The following is a 22437-nucleotide window of genomic DNA, read 5'->3' on the forward strand; positions in this document are numbered from 1 at the left end:
TTGGGATTATGACTGAAAAGAGATGTAGCAGGACCTTCTGAGTATCCATAATATTCTGTTTCTTGATGTCTTTTGGTTCAGAGGTATGTTAACATTTAAAATTCATGTTATACATATACTTAGGATGTATGTATTTTTTCTGTGTTTGTTACCTTTTGATAAAGTTTGCTAAAAAAAAAAAATCATTTGTGGACCACAAACATCCATTTAACCAGTATCTATAGGGGAAAGTGGGGTTGTGAATGTGTACTCTTGTCCTAATAATGCAGCATTATAAAGCAGTATTTTTATTGTCTTTTGGTATTTGAATTTTCTATATTATAATTGGTCTATGGAAAGTCATCAGAAGTTTAGAAATAAGTTTGATTCTGAGGGCAAGATAACCTTCATTTGCTTTCAGAATTCTCTAAAAGCACTTCTACAGCTCTCCCAGAACTTGTGTAGCCTTTTCTGTGTGTATATTATTGTCTTAGCTGTTGTAATTTCCTTTTGCCTTAGATCGAGTTGTGAGATTCTAAACTTGTACTACCCCCACCCCTTTTTTGGTTTGGTATGTAATTTGCATATTTTCACCATGCGAAAGCTATTTTCTATGGTTGGAAAAGATTTTTTTTCCTACAGTGTGAACAAATCATTCTTTGTTCTCCTTATTGTGCCTCCAAACTGGTACGTCCGGTTTATGCCCCAAACAACAAAAGTCTGTCATCAGAAATTAAAATGCCAGTAAGAACAAAGGCAGAGACCATGAGGAGCTCTTGGAGAGGCTTTCTCCCTGTTCGCTCTTCTCCCCGAAGTTGGAATACTGCTTGGACTCTCTTTCCTTGTAGTTCTACTCTTGTATTTATTGCTATTGTTGGTTTAAAAGTGAACTTACAGTTTAGTATACTTCTTTTCAGGATCTAGAAAATCCTTATCTCTGAGATTCCTTGCCATTTTTAATGAGCTCTTTTCTTAAAACCTAAAAAATCACTCTTGACAGCCTTATAAAAAATCAGTTTTGGCACTTATTTGAAGGCAAAATTATCAGTGGACATAATGTATAAAATTATTATTCAGAAAGATAGCTAAAGCAGAATCTGTAAAGACTAACCATCCTCTGTGTGTCCTTTCTAAAATGTATGGATCATATCTGTATAAACCTTAACTCTGCTTCTGTTCTGAAATGGTACTCTAATGTAGAATTCCCACAGACTATTTGGAGAATTCTCTCCTCGAGGAAGTTTGACATTTTGTGACTCACATAGGATAGTTTAGAATTATGCTTCTAATTTCAGTAGGTTGTACAATCCTGATTTTAATATATTCAGAAATATCTATAAATGTGACACAATGTTTCCTCTGCTCCCCCCAACCCCCACCCCGGAGTTATAATTAAACACAGATAGAGGACCATAGAGGTAATGAAGAATGGACAGTGAATGTGGGGATGCATTTTCAAATCAGTCCAAATGTTTTGTTCCTCCCTCACCCATTGCCTTATATGTAAGGAGGGATTTAAGATACAAGCTTAGAATAGGGCATTTAGGTTTGTTTTGAAAGCTGTTTTGCTGAAAAGTATTGTATATTCAGGTTTCAAAATGTTTTTTGATGTCAGAATAAGCTCTTGTGTATTAAATACAATGATAGCAAACTTTTATATTGTGAGTATGCTAAGACAGATTTGTTTTATTCTTTTTTTTTGAATAATTGAGTACAGCAGCTCATTTAAATATGGTTACACTTCTTTAACATAAAGGTTTTATTTGATAGGACCAAAAGCTAAATACTAGAACTGGCATATGGAAATCATAGTACAGAGTGGTGGATTTTGTTTCAGAATACTATAATTTATTATAAGTGTAAAGTGAGAAGTATTTTTCATTACTTGAAATATAATTTCAATGTAAGTTCTATGGTATTATTTTAAAATATATTTTTTGTTTTATTAATAGAAATAGCAGGTATATTGGGTAACACTTATCTGTTACAATAATTTATTTTTAAAATGTAAATGGCTTGGCAGTGTTTTTATTCTTTTGGCTATTGTTAAAATTTTAAAAGGTAGGTGGAAATAGCCAATAACACATCTGTAATATAATTAGATTACATTAATGTTACACCTTTTAGCATATATATGCTTAAAATAAAAAAGACTGTAATTTTTAGATTTCAGAGAATGTACGATACTACATTGCAGGGGAAGTTGAACAAATAACCTTTGAAGACTTTTTCTAAATTTTAAATTTTGTTCTATAATAATAAAATGTGGACTATAATGGCCATGGTTTTTATTCTGAAAATTAAAAGTTACAAAGGAATTTGTAGAGTAAATAAGTTCTTATAGTTTGGAATAATGAGTTTATAGCTTTTACGTGTTTCATTGGTGATAGGTGGTGCTATTGTTGCACAGTTAGTCCTAGCATTCTTCACATCTGCATCCCAAGTGCTACAGAAGGATTTCTTGCTAATAAATAATTTGTAGTAATTATCATAAGCAAAATGAATGTGATAGTCATTTAGGCGTTATCACAACTTAACATTTTAAGAAACAAAAATATTTATAGTTTGCAGCTCTTAAATTCAGATAGAAGCTGAAAATCTAAAAAAGTAGTTACTCTAAAAGAGAGCTCTGTAGATTTATAGTAATATTGTAAGATTTATACACTTCTAATTTTATAATGTATACATCTTTGATATTTTAAACTGCTTGTATGGCAGGCAGTTATTTAAAAAATACCATCAGTATGTTTCCTCTATTGAATTTATATCTTTATTACATTGGTTGTAAGTTCTTTTGTATCTTGAACTAGTTTTATAATGTTTGCCATTTTCTCTGATATTGCGTATTTCATCAAACACTAGGCAATTATGAAAATGGTTTAAGAACTACAGTACCATGTACAGTAATTTAATCTGTCCATCCCCCTTCCCCACCTCCCCCAAAGATAAACTCGTAGTTCTGTCAGTTGAGATGGAAATAGGAAAGCTATTCTTAACTATAATTTAATCTGCTCAGTGCTTCAATCAGCAGTTTGAAAAGCAGTTGTTTTCACACTCGACACATATTACCATACCTCTTTACCTTTTGTTCTTCTTTTAAAAAAATTTTTATCCCCCGCAAAATGTCCTGAACATACTCTTTACCTTTTGAATTAATAGAATGAATGACTCAAAGTGCTTGGATATTCATAATGTTTGAGCTATGTGTATAATAAAAATGATGACTTTTAAAAGTTGTATATATATATAGAATTTTTTGTTCATAGAATATTGAAATTAGAAGTATCCTGGCAGCTTTTTTTTAGCAGCTTTTCCTTTTCGTTTTATGATTGTGAAAGAATATAGGCTTATTGAGGTTACATGATTTACTCAAGGTTAACAGACAATTAGTTGCCTAACCATAAGTATACCTAAGTTATTCACATTTCACCTAAGTGTTCTTTGCAATAAGTATTGCTTTTCCTCATTTACAACATATTTGTTAAAGTTGCTATAATATTTAAGGTGAGATTTTCAGAGTAGTATTACAGTTGTTTTGTTCTCAAAGAAGGCAGTTGTGCAGGAACTGTACAGATTTCTAATGGTTTAATAAGATAAAAATTATAGACTTCCAGAACAGACCCTTTTTTTCTGTTCATATCAAGTGTGTGCTCTTACAGTTTTCTAAAATTACTTGCAGTAATTTAAGATATGAATATACTTAACATGTATGACCAATGATAAATGGGTGTGGGTGTATGTATATATATTTCAGACAAAATATTGTTATAAAATTTAGAAGATCTTGTTTTTATATAATACTGTTGTGACCTTCATTTTCCCACTGAAATATTTTCTTTCTTCTCTTATGCAGATCAGTGGCGAAGCACAAGAGCTCTTCTCTGTTCGACATGGCCCAATTCGAGCGGCTAGAATCTTGCCTGCTCCACAGTTTGGTGAGTGTAGTCCTTAAGAAAAGAATCATTCAGAAAAGAGTTTCTCTTTTGTTGGTCTTGGACTACAGGCAGCAAGAATGATAACTAAAGTCTGTTTTCCTCCAAGTGTCCATTCCCCTTCCCCACCTCCCCCAAAGATAAACTTAGTTCTGTCAGTTGAGATGGAAATAGGTAATCTTAACCAATTCAATATGGCCATTCACTTTCTGCTGTGGTTTTGATTTATCTTCATCCTCTTTGATCTCGATTTAGCCTCTGCCTTTGCTGGCTCTTTCTTGAAGCCCTTTTTCTCTCTTGGTTTTCATGGCATCCTTCTTCCCAGATCCCTTCCTGGCTGACTGTGCTGCCTTTGTTATGTTTCTGGCTTAGCTTTCTTCTGTGGGTATTCCTCAAGTCTCTGTTGTTCTCATGCCTTTGCCCTCCTTCTCAGTTATACTTATGCCGTGGAGAGCTTGGTTTTCACTTTTCTCTGGGCTGTAGATGACTCTGCTGTCTGCATCTACAGCTATGTCAGAAGTGGAGTTTTGGGCTTTTAAGCTTGCAATTCTGCTTTAATAGAGAATACTTCTTAATGTTGTGTTTAAATAACATATATGGTTTATATTTATTTAAAAAATTCAAATATGTGTTTGTATTAAACTTGCTGTTTAGATGGCTAAATAACTCCTGACTCCTTAATACTTTGAGTTTTCCAAAGGTGTTATTCTCTCATTACCTTTCCTGTGTTCACTCAAGCATGTTTTTGCATGTGCAGTGAAAACATAATCATAATAATCATGTTTGGATACTTTAAAATCTTCTTAAAAAGAGGATATTAAAATATTTTAATTCTATTATATTTTAAGAAGTTACCGGAAGTGAAAAAAATCTTATAAGACTTCTTGGAGCAGCTAATCCTCTAAATTTGTGAGAAAGATGTTTTTGAAAACTTATGACATTGTGATTGTGCGTAAATAATTTAGGGATTAATTTAGCAACTAAATCTGCCTAAATGAAATGAGGAGGGTGGAGGAAACAAGCAACAGTATCTTGCAGTCACGTGTAGATTTTCTCCCTTGCTATTCAACTCTATGGCATATTCTGATTTCAGCTCTTTAGCTGTCTCTCTGTTTCTTTCTCACACAATTGATTGTGCTGTCTCTCGCTCTCTCATGCTCTGTCACTCTCTCTCTTGTTCTGTTTTTTGTTGCATTTGTACTTTGTTGAAATATTTTGATAATGAAGATTCTAGACCTTTTCTAGAAGGGTTTTGGAATAGCCAGCTTTCTCTTCGGATGGCTGGAATTAAGGAGGACTTTATTACTAAAGGGCTCTGCTGTTTCTTTGTGTGTAATTCACAGACGCAGATTTTTCCCTCTTCATGTTATTTATGAAGTTATTTTGTTTATGTGTATTATCAATGTTCATCTTTTCTCAACTTTTAAGGCAGAAATATGTCATGGAAATATCTAATTAATATTGCTAATATTTTATTTAGAAGTAGATTTAATTTACTTTCCTCTTAAAAAAAAAAGATTCCTTCCTTCACTATAATGTATTTATTTAAAAATGTATTGTTAGATTTAAAATATAATTTTACATGGGTTAGTTTTCTGTTATGATTTGAACAAATTACTTGTGTAGCTTTTATTGTATTTGATTAATTTTTTAGATTTTTAAAAAAGACTAGTCAAGTGCAGTAGTGAGAAGGGGGGAAAAAGTAGAACAAGGAGTTCCATCAGTAACTGACTGTAAACAATCAAGAACTCACTACCTTCGGAGCAGCCTTTTAGATTTTTTTCCCCCAAAGTTATACGTGCAAATGATCACATAAAACTTGTAATGGAAAAGAGTAATACCCACTTTTCTCTTTTACCCATTTTGCTTTAATTCGTTATGGTGGAATATGTAGCTTTCTGAAAAAGGATGTGTGGGAGATATTGTCTGTCTTTATTCTTCCTTCACTCTTGATTGATTGTTTGGCTGGATAACAAATACGTGTTTATAAGAATGTTACTTCAGAATTTCGAAGGCATTGGTGTAACATTATGTTGAAGAGTCTGAGGCCATTTTGATACCTTTTTCTTTGTGGCTTGTTTTACTTTCTGGAAATCCATACAATGCTGGCTTTGTTCCCGATGTTCTGAGACTTTGCAGCTTTGTGTCTTGATTCACACATTTTCCTGGACCGTTTTAATTTGGAAATGCAAGTCCGGTATTTTGATGAAATGGCTTCAATTTTTGTTGTTGATTTCTTCCATTGAGTTTTCATTGTTCACTCTTTCTATAACTTGTATTATCTGGGTGTTAAATCCCTTGTACTGGTTAATTTTTTAAAATTAATTTCTTTCTTATTCTTTTTTTGAGATAGTTCCAGTGTGGCTTTCTATTACTTCTATTGAACAATTATTTTCTGCTGTTATGTTTTTCTTATCCTATACTTCTCATATCTAATACCCTCCCCCCTTCTTTCTTCTTTCCCTTCCTTTCTTCTTTCTTGGTATACTTTACATACAAATAAGTAGCAAATAGAATCCAATGACATATAAAAATAATTATACATCAGGACAAAGTAAGATTTATTCCAGGAATACAATGTTGGCTAGCATTTGAAAATTAATCAATGGGATGGGCATGGTGGCTCACGCCTGTAATCCCAGCACTTTGGGAGGCCGAGGCAGGTGGATCATGAGGTCAGGAGTTCAAGACCAGAGTGGCCAACATAGTGAAACCTCGTCTCTACTAAAAATACAAAAAATTAGCCGAGCATGGTGGCCAGTGCCTGTTATTCCAGCTACTCGGGAGGGTGAAGCAGGAGAATTGTTTGAACTTGGGAGGCAGAGGTTGCAGTGAGCCGAGGTAGCGCCATTGCATTCCAGTCAGGGTGACAGTGTGAGACTCCATCTCAAAAAAAAAAAAGAAAATTAATCCATGTAATTTACTGTATTAGAGTGAAGAAGAAAACCTGTATGATCATCTCAATAGAAGTAGAAGAAAACTTTGCCAAATCTCAGTAGCCATTTATGATTTAAAAAAGAAAAGTTTTAGCAAACTAGGAATAGAAAAAAATTTTTCTGAATATGATAAAAGTTATCTGCTTTAAAAATGTATACCAAGCATCATACTCAGTGTTGATACATTGAATGCTTTCCTGCTGAGTTCAGGATGACTTCTGTCACCACTTCTATTTATTGTAGTTCCTAGCCATTACAATAAGGCAAGAAAAAAAAAAAAGACATAAAGATTAGAAAGAAGGATATCAAAGTGTCGTTATTCATCGATAACATGATTGTGTACATAGAAAATGCAATAGAACCAACAAATAGTTAGAATTAATCAGTGAATTTAGCAGTGCTGCTGCATAGAAGGTTCTGTAAATCTTTTGTGAACTGAATCCCTTCCTGTGCATTTTTCCAGCATCACATTCTGCCATCCTTACCCTGTCCCCCTCACTAGTCATCACAACAACATTCCCTTGTGATAGTTGTACTGAATTTCTTTTATTTCCTCAGAAGACCCATCTTCCTGCTTTCAGGTCTGCTTTTGTTATTTCCTCTTCTAGAATACTTATGTCCTTCTAACCCTTCTTGTTTCTTATCCACTGTCAGTAGTGCATGCTCCCATAGGACTTAATGTTCTTTAATTGTTCATTTGCCTCTTGTTTGCTACATTTGCAGACTGTTTTTATGTATTCAGTGTCTCACAGAGTGCTTTATACAAGGTATTAATAAATATTTGTTGAATGTTGCTGGATTGTATAATACTTTGCAATTTAAGACGTGGAAGAAAAAGTGAATTCCCTTTCTAAAGGTATTTCTGTAGAAAGTCTGTCCCCTAACTAAAAGTGAGAAACTGAAGGATTTGGATGTCTTCATATCCCACAGAAGACCATCATTATATTTAATGGGCATTTACTCATGTCAACACAGCTTATGCATCCCTGCTTCTTCATGGCCACTATCAATAATAATTGATTATTTTCTTAATGAACCTAGATCTGCCTTAGGATTTTTTTCAATGCAATATTCCAGAAAGCTATGACTAATTAATTGGTATTATCTCAGATAAAAACTGTTACTAATTATCTTTCAAATCTGTCCTTCCAGAACTTAATTCCAAGTAATAAATTTTTCTTATTCATTACTTTAAGTAGCCATTTTGGCTTTTAGTACCTCACTTTTGTAATAAAATGTATCAGTATGTATATTTTAATATACAAGTGAAAAAGAGACTTTCACTTCCTTTAATATGTTTTTGTTTCTTTTTTTTCTTTTTCTTTTTTTTTTTTTTTTTGAGATGGAGTTTCACTCTTGTTGCCCAGGCTGGAGTGCAATGGTGCAATCTAGGCTCACCACAACCTCCATCTTCTGGGTTTAAGTGATTCTCCTGCCTCAGCCTCCCGAGTAGCTGGGATTATAGGCATGTGCCACCACACCCGACTAGTTTTTGTAATTTTAGTAGAGACAGGGTTTCTCCATATTTGTCAGGCTGGTCTCGAACTCCTGACCTCAGGTGATCCACCTGCCTCGGCCTTCCAAAGTGCTGGGATTACAGGCGTGAGCCACTGCGCCCAGCCTGTTTTTAATTTCTTAAAGTAAGGACCATGTAATTCTAACCACTGAAAATATTGATTATTAAAAAAATCAAGTAATACTCAAATGTGGGAAATGAAAATTTATGTGAGTCTGTGTTAGCAAAGGTAAATCTGACTGCTTCTTCCTTTTCATCCTTCCTCAGATATTGAGCATTGTACCAAAGGCCCATATTAACAGCATATATTTCTAGTTTTTTTCCCCTTAACTATTCACACATGCATAACACTAACTTATATTATTATGTCCCAGGACTGATTCAGTTTGTTTATATGTATTACATGTATTGGCTGAAGGGTGTGTGTGTGTGTGTGTGTGTGTGTGTAAGTGTAATATTTTTCATAACGATTTATAGTGAACATTGTTTTATTTCAGAACTTAGGTATTTATTTTATTATTGCTAAAAATTATGTAACATTGTATTGTATGGGTATTTATATTGTTTTTTCCCAGTTGGTTATGTTGTTATATACTTCCATATATGTACATTTAAAAAAGTATACAAGGAATTTTTTTTTAAGGGTAACTCCTAATGGGGAATTGCTCACATGTGTATTTCATTTTTTTTTTTCTTTTTTTGAGACAGAGTCTCACTCTGTCGCCCAGGCTGGAGTGCAGTGGCACGATCTCGGCTCACTGCAAGCTCCGTCTGCTGGGTTCACGCCATTCTCCTGCCTCAGCCTCCCGAGTAGCTGAGACTACAGGCACCTGCCACCATGCCTGGCTAATTTTTTGTATTTTTATTAGAGACGGGGTTTTACCATGTTAGCCAGGATGGTCTTGATCTCCTGACTGCGTGATCCGCCCGCCTTGGCCTTGTGTATTTCAATTTTGATGCATGCTGTAAAATTTCCTCTTAGAGAGAATCTACCAACATTTATACATGAGAATCCCATTTCTCCTTATTCTGTCCTATACTGGTTATTATGAATCTTTTCAATCTTTGCCTGTCTGGATGGGAGAAAATCCTATTCATATGTAACTTAAAAGTGTTTATTTTTAGAGACAGTCTCACTTTGTGGCCCAGGCTGGGATGCAGTGGTGTGATCCTAGCTCACTGAAGCCTCAAACTCCTAGGCTCAAGCAATCTTCCCACCACAGCCTCCTGAATACCTAGGACTACAGGCACACGTCAGCATGCCTGGCTAATTTTTAAATTTTTTGTAGAGATGAGGTCTTGCCATGTTGCCCAGGCTAGTCTTGAACCCCTGGCCTCAAACAGTTCTCCCATCTCAGCCTCCCAGTGCTGGGATTACAGATGTGACCCACTGTACCCATATGTAATTTTTTGATCCTTGATTACTAGGGAAGATAGAAAATCCTCATATTTTTGCTATTTATATTCATTAATATCACACTTGTTTATATTCTTTCTCATTGATTTGAGCCCTTTACTAGGTTATTATCAATCTTTAGTTTCATACTAAGAAAATCCTTCTGTATTTTACTATGCCTAACTTTAAATCATGACTTTTCTTAAAAGTTTAATTAAAATTTTATTTTGTTGTTATCTGTCTCTTATTTTATTTATTTATTTATTTATTTATTTATAGACAGAGTCTTGCTCTGTCGCCCAGGCTGGAGTGCAGTGGCTCGACCTCCACTCGCTGCAAGCTCCGCCTCCCGGGTTCCCGCCATTCTCCTATTTCAACCTCCCAAGTAGCTGGGACTACAGGCGCCTGCCACCACGCCCATCTAATTTTTTGTATTTTTAGTAGGGACGGGGTTTCACCATGTTAGCCAGGATGGTCTCGATCACCTGACCTCGTGATCTGCCTGCCTCGGCCTCCCAAAGTGCTGGGATTAGAGGCATGAGCCACCACGCTCTGCCGCGTCTTCTTATTTTATTACATTTTCCATATTGTTGATGGTCAGGAAGTAGTTCTTCCTTGCCAGTGTCTGATTTTCATAGATTTTGGACAAAATTTCTGTTTTATTATGGAATTTCTGTTACTATAATCTTAGCTTTTTGGAATGATGGGAACTGTGTTTTTCTAATATTTGCATTCTATGCAGTGACTTGCATAATAATAATATGTACCATATGAGGGGTACCCCATAATGAATTTATTCAATATTTTATAGACAATAATCTAGAATGCTACTTTGTATAAAGTGTTGTTTATAAATTATCAGTGATCAAATGATGTGTTTTATTTTATTTATTTTATTTTGAGACAGGGTCTCTCTCTCTCTTGCCCACGCTGGAGTGCAGTGGCACAATCATGGCTCACTGCAGCCTTGACCTCCTGGGCTCAAGTGATCCTCCTGCCTTGGCCTCCCAAAGTGCTGGGATTACAGTGTGAGCTGCCACACCTGACTTCTTTTTTTCTTTTTTCTTTCTCTGGGGTAGAATTTTGCTCTGTCACCCAAGCTAGAGAACAGTGACACAATCATGGCTCATTGCAGTCTTGACCTCCTGGGCCCAAGTGATCCTCCTGCCTCAACCTCCAAGTAGCTGAGACCACAGGCGTGTGCCACCATGCCTGGCTAATTACGGAGTCTTGCTGTGTCACCCAGGCTGGAGTGCAATGGCGTGGTCGGAGATGGGGTCCCACTGTGATGCACGGGCTGGTCTTGAACCACTGGCCTCAGGTGATCCTCCTGCCTCGGCTTCCCAAAGTACAAGGACTACAGGTGTAATCCTCTGTGCTTGGCCTGATGTTTTTTACATTAATAGAGCTTATAACTCATAAGAATTATGTTAGTCTGGTGTATATTCTGTTTCCTTCCTGCTCCTGGAGAAAGACAATCATTTTGGCCTTGAATAATTTCTTAGAAATGCAGATGTAAAATTTAAAATACACACACACACACACACACACACACACACACACACACACACCCAGTCTGTTCAGCCAAAACACTAGCAAGCCTCTAAAAGTAGGCCAACTGACATTTGTTGATATTCCTCACCAGTCTATTGCAAAGATGAGGAAACAGGCTTATTGACATTTTAAATGGCTAAACTATGAGATTTAGGGCTTCTCTAATGTTTTCTGCTCTAATTACTGCTCAGTTTGCCTTGTGTATTGTGTATTTTTTAAAATAACACCTAGTCTTTATTACTGAGGTCTTACTGCTTGTGATCATTTAGGTTTTTGCAATATTTTGCTAAGCGTGTGATGTGATTCAGGTAAATTGTAACTTGAGAACATATGTTGTATTCATCTTAAATTTCTTTAAATGATTTGGGTCAGAGAACAGTGTTTCTAGGGGAGAATGTCCGGTTTAGAGGTGCTGCTTTTTCAGTTTGATGATTTCATGGTTTTAGGTATAGGAAATTGATTTCAGAGGATTCTCAGTTTATACCTAGCTGAACCCTGTTATTAGGGCGTTTTTCTATAAGAGGTATAGAGAGAAATGTACTGAACACAGAAGAGAGGTGAATTAAGCGAACTATATAATGCTTGATACTTTTCAGATAACATTTTAGGTTGTTTGTATACATTATTACCACTTTTCCACTATTCTTCAGGGTGAGTACCATTATCCTAATTCACAGGTGAGGAGACTTAATGCTCAAAGAAATTGACAGTTGGTAAATGGTGAAACTGAAACTTGTAATATCAATTATTATTTGGTTATATAGCACATAGTATAAAAAAGAAGTACTTCAAAACCCTGTTCCCCGAAGATACTCTCTGTTAATCTCTTGTTTTATATCATTTAAGCCTCTTTATACACACACTCCATGTACATGATGTGTTTTAAAAATTGGGATTACTATGTAATGTATTTTGTAGCTTTTTATTAATTTAACATTATTAGTTGAGCGTTTTCCTGATATTAGATATTCTTCTTTTCAATATGCTTTTCAATAGCTGCATAAATTTTCATCATGTGGATTTATGATTACTTATTTAAGCAACCTTAACATTTGTTTTCATTTTTCTCCTATTTTTTCAATTTTTAATTTTTAAAATTGATACAAATATTTTACATGTTATGCGGTACTTGTGAATATTTCTTACGTGCATAGAATGTGTGGTGATCAGGTTAGGGTATTTTAGGTATCCATCACCTGAAGTATTTATCATTTCTATGTGCTGGTAACATTTCAAGTTCTCTCTTGTAGCTACTTTGAAATATATAATACATTGTTGCTAACTATAGTCATCCTACTCTGCTATTGAATATTGAGGCTTACTTGTTCTAACTTAGTGGCCCCAACCTTTTTGACATCAGGGACCTGTTTTGTGGAAGCCAGTTTTTCCATGGATGGGGGGTGTGGTGGGGGATTATTTCAGGATGAAACTGTTCCACCTCAGATCATCAGGCATTAGTTAGATTCTCATAAGGAGTACACAACCTAGATCCCCTACATGCAGAGTTCATAATGGGGTTGGTGCTCCTGTGAGAATCTAATGCCACCGCTTACCTGACAGGAGGTGGAGCACAGACAGTAATGCTTGCTCTCCTAATGCTCACCCACAGGCCATGAACTGGTACCAGTCTGCGGCCCAGGAGTTGGGGACCCCTGTTCTAACTGTGTGTTTGTATCCATTAACCAACCTCTCTTTATCCACCCCCCTTCCATCCACACATTCTTCCCAGGCTCTGGTATGTATCATCCTATTCTCTGTCTCCATGAGATCAGTTTCTTTAGCTTCCACATATGAGTGAGAACATGTGACATCTGAATTTCTGTGCCTGGCTTATTTGAGCTAACATAATTACCTCCAGTTCCATCCCTGTGCTGCAGTGACATGATTTTATTATTTTTTTATGGCCACATAATATTTCATTCTGTATATATACCACATTTTCTTTATTTATTCATCCATCAATGGGCACTTAGGTTGATTCCATATCTTTGCTGCTGTAAATAGTGCTGTGATAAACATGTGAGTGCAGGTTATACAGATTTCTTTTCCTTTGGATAAATACCAAGTAATGGGATTGCTGGATCATATGGTAGTTCTATTTTTAATTTTTTGATGAACCTCCATATTGTTTTCCACAGTGGTTATATCAGTTTACATTCCCACCAACAGCATGTAAGAGTTCCCTTCTTGGCCAGGCGCGGTGGCTCATGCCTGTAATCCCAGCACTTTGGGAGGCTGAGGCGGGTGGATCACGAGGTCAAGAGATCAAGACCATCCTGGCCAACATGGTGTAACCCCGTTTCTACTAAAAATACAAAAATTAGCTGGGCGTGTTGGCGCGTGCCTGTAGTCCCAGCTACTCGGGGGGCTGAGGCAGCTGAATCCCTTGAACCCAGGAGGTGGTGGTTGCAATGAGCCGAGATTGCACCACTGCACTCCAGCCTAGTGACAGAGTGAGACTCTGTCTCAAGAAAAAAAAAAGGAGTTCCCTTCTAAATACAAAAATTAGCCACTTGCGGGGCTGAGGCAGGGAATTGCTTGAACCTAGGAGGCAGAGGTTGCAGTGAGCTGAGATAGCACCACTGCATTCCAGCCTGGGCGACAGAGCAAGACTCTGTCTCAAAAAAATAATAATAAAAAATAAATAAATAAATAAAAGAGTTTCTCTGCATCCTTGCCAGCATGTATATATGTGTGTGTGTGTGTGTGTGTGTGTGTGTGTGTGTGTGTGTTTTCTTTTAATGATAGCCATTCTAACTGGTGTAAGATGATATCTCATTGTGGTTTTTTTCTTGTAATTCCATGATGCTTAGTAATTTTGAGCATTTTTCCTGTATACGTATTGGCCATTAGTATGTCTTCTTTTGATAAATGTCTATGTTGTTACCCCACATTTTAATGGGATTTAAAAAAATTGTTGAATTGTTTGAGTTCTTTGTATACTCTGGATATTAGCCCCTTATTGGATGAATAGTTTGCAAATATTTTCTTTCATTAAGCAAGTTGTCTGTTCACTCTGTTAATTGTTTCCTTTGCTGTATGGAAGCCTTTTAGTTTAATATAGTCCTATATGTATATTTTTGTTATAGTTGTCTGTGCTTTTGAGGTCTTAGTCATGAAGGTTTTGCCTAGACCTATGTCTTGAAGTGTTTTCCATATATATATATTTAGTAGTCTTACTGTTTTAGGTCTTAAATTTATGTCTTTAATCCATCTCGAGTTGATTTTTGTATATGGGGAGAGATAGGTGTTCAGTTTCATTTTATGCATATGGATATTGAATTTCCCCAGCACCATTTATTGAAAGTCTTTTCCCTTGTGTATATTCTTGGAGTCTTTATCAAAAATCAGTTGGTTATAAATACATGGATTTATTTCTAGACTCTCTATTCTGTTCCATTGGTCTATGTGTCTGTTTTTATTACCAATATCATGCTATTCTGGTTACTATAGCCTTGTAATATATTTTAAAGTCAGATAGTTTGATGGCTTCACCTTTTCTTTTGACTCAAAATTGCTCTGACTATTTGGGCTCTTTTTGGATTCTATACACATTTGAGAATTGTTTTTTCTAATTATGTAAAAAATGACATGGGTATTTTGAGGTTTATTGATTTTGTTTATCTTTTTGAAGAACCAACTTTTTGTTTCATTGTACTTTGTATTGTTTTTTGAGTCTCTATTTTATTTAGTTTGCCCCGTTCTTTATTTTTTCTTTTATTCTGCTAATTTTGAGTTTGGTTTATTCTTGGCTCACTGCAGCCTCCGCCTTCCGGTTCAAATGGTTCTTCTGCCTCAGCCTCCTGAGTAGCTGGGATTACAGGCTCCCACCACCACTCCTGGCTAATTTTTGTATTTTTTGGTAGAGAGGGAGTTTTGTCATGTTGGCCAGGCTGGTCTCAAACTCCTGACCTCAGGTAATTCACCTGCCTTGGCTTCCCAAAGTGCTGGGGTTACAGGCATGAGCCACTGCACCCGGCCGCTTTTCTAGTTTCTTGAGGTGTGTCATTAGGTTGCTTATTTGAAAGTTTTCTACTTTTTTGATGTGTTTATTGCTATAAACTTCTCTTTTAGCACTGCTTTAGCTGTATCCCATATGGTTTTGGTATGATGTGTTTCCATTTTAATTTGTTTCAAGAAATATTTTGATTTCTCTCATAATTTCTTCATTGACCCAGTGGTTGTTCAGGAGTATCCTATGTAATTTCCATGTGTTTGTATAGTTTACAAAATTCATTTTGATGTTGATACTTAGTTTTATTCCACTGTAGTCTGAGAAGATTTTTTTTTTTTTTTTGACACAGTCTCCCTCTTTTGCCTGGAGTGCAGTGGCACGATCTCGACTCACTGCAACCTCTGCCTCCTGGGTTCTATCAATTCTCCTGCCTTAGCCTCCTGAGTAGCTGGGACTACAGGCACATGCCACCACACCCAGCTAATTTTTGTATTTTTAGTAGAGATGGGGTTTTGCCATGTTGGCCAGGCTGGAAGATTTCATTTTCTAAAAATTCGTTGAAACTTATTTAGTGGCCTAACGTATAGTCTGTCATGGAGAATGTTCTATGTGTTGATAAGAATGTATAACCAGCCTGGCAACATAGCAAGTCCCCATCTCTGTAAAGAAAATTCGCAGAATGTATATTCTGTAGTTGTTGGATAGAATGTTCTATACGTGCCTGTTAGGTCTGTTGGGTCTGAAGTCCAGTTTAAATCCAATGTTTCATTGTTGATTTTCTGTCTGAATGATCTGTTTAATGCTGAGAGTGGGGAGTTGAAGCCCCCTACTGTTACTGTATTTCAGTTTATCTCTCCCTTTAGATCTACTAATATTCGCTTTATGAATCTGGATGCTCCAGTGTTGGATGCATATATATTTAGAATTGTTACATTTTCTTGCTGGATTGACTCCTTTATCATTACATAGTGACTTTTTTTTTTTTACTGTTTTTGTTTTGTTTCATTTTGTTTATTTTTACAGATAAGGTCTCACTGTGTCACCTGGGCTGAAGTGCAGAGGTGTGATTGTAGCTCACTGCCACCTTGAACTCCTAAGCTGAAGCAGTCCTTCCACCACAGCCTCCTGAGTAGCTGGGAGTACAGGTGTGCACCACCATGCCTGGCTAACTTTTAAAAAATACTGTAGAGATGAGGGTTTCTCTGTGTTGCCCAAGCTGGTCTTGAACTCCTGACTTAAAGTGGTTCTCCCACCTTAGCCTCCCAAAACACTGGGATTACAGGTGTGGCCACCATGCCCAGCCAAAATCTGTTTTATCTGATATCAGGATAGCCAGTCTTGCCCACATTTAGTTTCTATTTGGATGGAGTATCTTTTTTCCATCCCTTTACTTTGAGCCTATGTATGTCTGTAGGCAAAGTGCATTTCTTGTAGCCATCATACTTGGATCATGTTTCTTTTATACATTCAGCCAGTCCCTGTCTTTTAAGCAGATAATTTAATCAATTTACATTTAAGTTTATTATTGATGTGTGAGATTTTGTTACTGTCATATAATTTGTTTTCTGTTTGTTTTTCATATTATTTGTTCCTTTCTCTTCCTTATTTGTGTGTTTGGTTTACCAGTGAGTTTTATATTTTTGTGCGTTTTCATGATAGGGTATATGTTATTCTTTTGCTTTCATGTTTAGGACTCCTTTGAGCATCTCTTGTAGGCCTAGTCTAGTGGTGATGAATTCCCCCAGCTTTTGCTTATCTTGGAAAGACTTTATTTCTCCTTCATTCATGAAGGATAATTTTGCTGGATATAGTATCCTTGGGTGACAGGTTTTTTTTTTTTTAATTTTAGCACTTGCAATATGTCATTCAATTCTCTCCAGGCCTGTAGCTTTCTGCTGAGAAATCCACTGTTGGCTTGATGGGAGCTCCTTTATAGGTGACTAAATGCTTTCACTTGCTACCCTTAATATTTTCTTTTTTGCTTGGCTATAGTTTGACTATAAAGTGCCATGGAGGAAGACCTTTTTGCATTATATTTGGGGATTTTTGGACCTCTTATTTGTGAAAGTCTAGGTCTTTCTCTTGCTAGACTTGGGAAGTTTTCATCTAACATTTTGTTAAATAGGTTTTCTAACCCTTTCATTCTATCTTCATCCTTATGGATACCAGCATTTCAAATATTTGGTCACTTTTTGTTGTCCCAAATGCCACAAAGGCTTTGCTCATTCTTTTTCATCCTTTTTTCTTTATTTTTGCCTGACTGGATTATTTCAAAAGAACTGTCTTCAAGTTCTGAGATTCTTCCTTCTGCTTGATCTTATCTATTGTTGCTTTTGAATATATTTTGCATTTTATTCATATAATTCTTCTGTTCTAGAATTTTTGTTCTTTTTAAAAATACTTATCTCTTTTGTAAATGTCTCAGTTATATCCTGAATTGTTTTTCTGATTTTTCTGTATTGTTTTTCAGAATTCTCTTGTATCTCATTGAGCTTCTTTAAAATCAGTATTTTGAATTGTTTCTCTGGGATTTTATGAATTTTTTTATTATTATACTTTAAGTTCTAGGGTACATGTGCACAAAGTGCAGGTTTGTTGCATATGTATACATGTGCCGTGTTGGTTTGCTGCACCCATTAACTCTTCATTGACATTAGATATTTCTCCTAATGCTCTCCCGCCCCCATGCCCCCACTCCATGACAGGCCCCGGTGTATGCTGTTCCCTGCCCTGTATCCGAGTGTTCTCATTGTTCAGTTCCCACCTATGAGTGAGAATATGCGGTGTTTGGTTTTCTGTCCTTGCAATAGTTTGCTCAGAATGATGGTTTCCAGCTTGTCCCTACAAAGGACATGAACTCATCATTTTTATAGCTGCATACTATTCCATGGTGTATATGTGCCACATTTTCTTAATCCAGTCTATCACTGATGGACATTTGGGTTGGTTCCATGTATTTGCTTTTGTGACTAGTGCCGCAATAAACATACGCGTGCATGTGTCTTTATAGCAGCATGATTTATAATCCTTTGGGTATATACCCAGTAATGGGATTGCTGGGCCAAATGGTATTTCTAGTTCTAGATCCTTGAGGAATCGCCACACTGTCTTCCACAATGGTTGAACCAGTTTGCACTCCCACCAGCAGTGTAAAAGTGTTCCTATTTCTCCACATCCTCTCCAGCACCTGTTGTTTCCTGACTTTTTAATGATTGCCATTCTAATTGGTGTGAGATGGTATCTCATCGTGGTTTTGATTTGCATTTCTCTGATGGCCAGTGGTGATGAGCATTTTTTCACGTGTCTGTTGGCTGCATAAATGTCTTCTTTTGAGAAGGGTCTGTTCATATCCTTTGCCCGCTTTTGGATGGGGTTGTTTGATTTTTTTCTTGTAAACTTGTTTAAGTTCTTTGTAGATTCTGGATATTAGCCCTTTGTCAGATTGCAAAGGTTTTCTCCCATTCTGCAGGTTGCCTGTTCACTCTGATGGTAGTTTCTTTTGCTGTGCATAAGCTCTTTAGTTTAATTAGGTCCCATTAGTCAATTTTGGCTTTTATTGCCATTGCTTTTGGTGTTTTAGTCATGAAGTCTTTCCCCACGTCTGTGTCCTGAATGGTAATGCCTAGGTTTTCTTCTAGGGTTTTTATGGTTTTAGGTCTAACATTTAAGTCTGTAATCCATCTTGAATTAATTTTTGTGTAAAGTGTAAGGAAGGGATCCAGTTTCAGCTTTCTACATATGGCTAGCCAGTTTTCCCAACACCATTTATTAAATAGGGAATCCTTTCACCATTGCTTGTTTTTGTCAGGTTTGTCAAAGATCAGATGGTTGTAGATGTGTGTTGTTATTCTGAGGCCTCTGTTCTGTTCCATTGGTCTATATCTCTGTTTTGGTACCAGTACTATGCTGTTTTGATTACTGTAGCCATGTAGTATAGTTTGAAGTCAGGTAGCGTGATGCCTCCAGCTTTGTTCTTTTTGCTTAGGATTGTCTTGGCGATGAGGGCTCTTTTTTGATTCCATATGAACTTTAAAGTAGTTTTTTCCAATTCTGTAAAGAAAGTCATTGGTAGCTTGATGGGGATGGCATTGAATCTGTAAATTACCTTGGTCGGTATGGCCATTTTCACGATATTGATTCTTCCTATCCATGAGCATGGAATGTTCTTCCATTTGTTTGTATCCTCTTTTATTTTGTTGAGCAGTGGTTTGTAGTTCTCCTTGAAGAGGTCCTTCACATCCCTTGTAAGTTGGATTGCTAGGTATTTTATTCTCTTTGTAGCAATTGTGAATGGGAGTTCACTCATGATTTGGCTGTTTGTCTGTTATTGGTGTATAAGAATGCTTGTGATTTTTGCACATCGATTTTGTATCCTGAGACTTTGCTGAAGTTGCTTATCAGCTTAAGGAGATTTTGGGCTGAGACGATGGGGTTTTCTAAATATGCAATCATGTCATCTGCAAGCAGGGACAATTTGACTTCCTCTTTTCCTAATTGAATACCCTTTATTTCTTTCTCTTGCCTGATTGCCCTGGCCAGAACTTCCAACACTATATTGAATAGGAGTGGTGAGAGAGGGCATCCCTGTCTTGTGCCAGTTTTCAAAGGGAATGCTTCCAGTTTTTGCCCATTCAGTATGATACTGGCTGTGGGTTTGTCTTAAATGGCTCTTATTATTTTGAGATACGTTCCATCATTACCTAGTTTATTGAGAGTTTTTAGCATGAAGTGCTGTTGAATTTTGTCAAAGGCCTTTTCTGCATCTATTGAGATAATCATGTGGTTTTTGTCTTTGGTTCTGTTTATGTGATGGATTATGTTTACTGATTTGCATATGTTGAACCGGCCTTGCATCCCAGGGATGAAGCCAACTTGATCTTGGTGGATAAGCTTTTTGATGTGCTGCTGGATTCAGTTTGCCAGTATTTTATTGAGGATTTTCGCATCGATGTTCATCAGGGATATTGGTCTAAAATTCTCTTTTTTTGTTGTGTCTCTGCCAGGCTTTGATATCAGGATGATGCTGGCCTCATAAAATGAGTTAGGGAGGGTTCCTTCTTTTTCTATTGATTGGAATAGCTTCAGAAGGAATGGTACCAGCTCCTCTCTGTACCTCTGATAGAATTTGGCTGTGAAGCCATCTGGTCCTGGACTTTTTTTGGTTGGTAGGCTATTAATTATTGCCTCAATTTCAGATCCTGTTATCGGTCTATTCAGAGATTCAACTTCTTCTTGGTTTAGTGTTGGGAGGGTGTATGTGTCCAGGAATTTATCCATTTTTTCTAGATTTTCTAGTTTATTTGCATAGAGGTGTTTATAGTATTCTCTGATGGTAGTTTGTATTTCTGTGGGATCGGTGGTGAGATCCCCTTTATCATTTTTTATTGCGTCTATTTGATTCTTCTCTCTTTTCTTCTTTATTAGTCTTGCTAGTGGTCTATCAATTTTATTGATCTTTTCAAAAAACCAGATCCTGGATTCATTGATTTTTTTTTCTGAACTTTTTTTGTGTCTTTATCTCCTTCAATTCTGCTCTGATCTTAGTTATTTCTTGCCTTCTGCTAGCTTTTGAATTTGTTTGCTCTTGTTTCTCTAGTTCTTTTAATTGTGATGTTAGGGTGTCAGTTTTAGATCTTTCCTGCTTTCTCTTGTGGGCATTTAGTGCTATAAATTTCCCTCTACACACTGCTTTGAAGGTGTCCCAGAGATTCTGGTATGTTGTGTCTTTGTTCTCATTAGTTTCAAAGAACATCTTTATTTCTGCCTTCATTTAGTTATTTACCCAGTAGTCATTCAGGAGCAGGTTGTTCAGTTTCCATGTAGTTGTTCAGTTTCCATGTAGTTGTGCAGTTTTGAGTGAGTTTTTTAATCCTGAGTCCTAATTGGATTGTGCTGTGGTCTGAGAGACAGTTTGTTGTGATTTCTGTTCTTTTATATTCGCTGAGGAGTGCTTTACTTCCAATTATGTGGTCAGTTTTGGAATAAGTGCGATGTGCTGAGAACAATGTATATTCTGTTGATTTGGGGTGGAGATTTCTGTAGATGTCTATTAGGTCTGCTCGGTGCAGAGCTGAGTTCAAGTCCTGGATATCCTTATTAACCTTCTGTCTCATTGATCTGTCTAATATTGACAGCAGGGTGTTAAAGTCTCCCATTATTATTGTGTGGGAGTCTAAGTCTCTTTGTAAGTCTCTAAGGACTTGCTTTATGAATCTGAGCACTACTGTATTGGGTGCATATATATTTAGAATAGTTAGCTCTTCTTGTTGAATTGATCCCTTTACCATTAAGTAATGGCCTTCTTTGTCTCTTTTGATTTGTTGGTTTAAAGTCTGTTTTATCAGAGCCTAGGATTGCAACCCCTGCTTTTTTTTGCTTTCCATTTGCTTGGTAGAACTTCCTGCATCCCTTTATTTTGAGCCTATATGTGTCTCTGCATGTGAGCTGGGTCTCCTGAATATAGCACACTGATAGGTCTTGACTCTCTATCCACTTTGCCAGTCTGTGTCTTTTAATTGGAGCATTTAGCCCATTTACATTTAAGGTTAATATTGTTATGTGTGAATGTGATCCTGTCATTATGATGTTAGCTAGTTATTTTGCCCATTAGTTGATGCCATTTCTTCCTAGCATTGGCAGTCTTTACAATTTGGCATGTTTTTGCAGTGGCTGGTACCGGTTGTTCCTTTCTATGTTTAGTGATTCCTTCAGGAGCTCTTGTAAGGCAGGCCTGGTGGTGACAGAATCTTTCAGCATTTGCTTGTCTGTAAAGGATTTTATTTCTCCTTCACTTATGAAGCTTAGTGTGGCTGGATATGAAATTCTGGGTTGAAAATTCTTTTCTTTAAGAATGTTGAATATTGGCCCCCACTCTCTTCTGGGTTGTAGAGTTTCTGCTGAGGGATCAGCTGTTAGTCTGATGGGCTTCCCTTTGTGGGTAACTTGACCTTTCTCTCTGGCTGCCCTAAACATTTTTTCCTTCATTTCATCCTTGGTGAATCGGACAATTATGTGTCTTGGGGTTGCTCTTCTTGAGGAGTATCTTTATGGTGTTCTCTGTATTTCCTGAATTTGAATGTTGGCCTGCCTTGCTATGTTGTGGGAGTTCTCCTGGATAATATCCTGAAGAGTGTTTTCCAGCTTGGTTCCATTCTCCTGTCGCTTTCAGA

At 36.6% G+C, this 22437-nt stretch overlaps 1 protein-coding gene across 16 annotated transcripts in view; it reads left to right on the top strand.

Annotated features, from left to right (window-relative positions):
• Window positions 1–22437, top strand: part of BCAS3 (BCAS3 microtubule associated cell migration factor) — a 718021-nt gene that overhangs the window by 66165 nt on the left and 629419 nt on the right. For all 16 annotated transcript variants that reach the window (XR_010153059.1, XM_063799111.1, XM_063799112.1 and 13 more), the window contains one exon: window positions 3833–3914. Coding sequence is in view for 15 of the 16 variants with exons in the window: in XM_063799111.1 (XP_063655181.1) it covers window positions 3833–3914 (82 nt within the window). In the remaining variant the exon portion in view is untranslated. The remainder of the gene's footprint in view (window positions 1–3832; window positions 3915–22437) is intronic.

Source organism: Pan troglodytes, chromosome 19 (genome assembly GCF_028858775.2).
Source record: "Pan troglodytes isolate AG18354 chromosome 19, NHGRI_mPanTro3-v2.0_pri, whole genome shotgun sequence".
Classification (NCBI taxonomy): Eukaryota; Metazoa; Chordata; class Mammalia; order Primates; family Hominidae; genus Pan; species Pan troglodytes.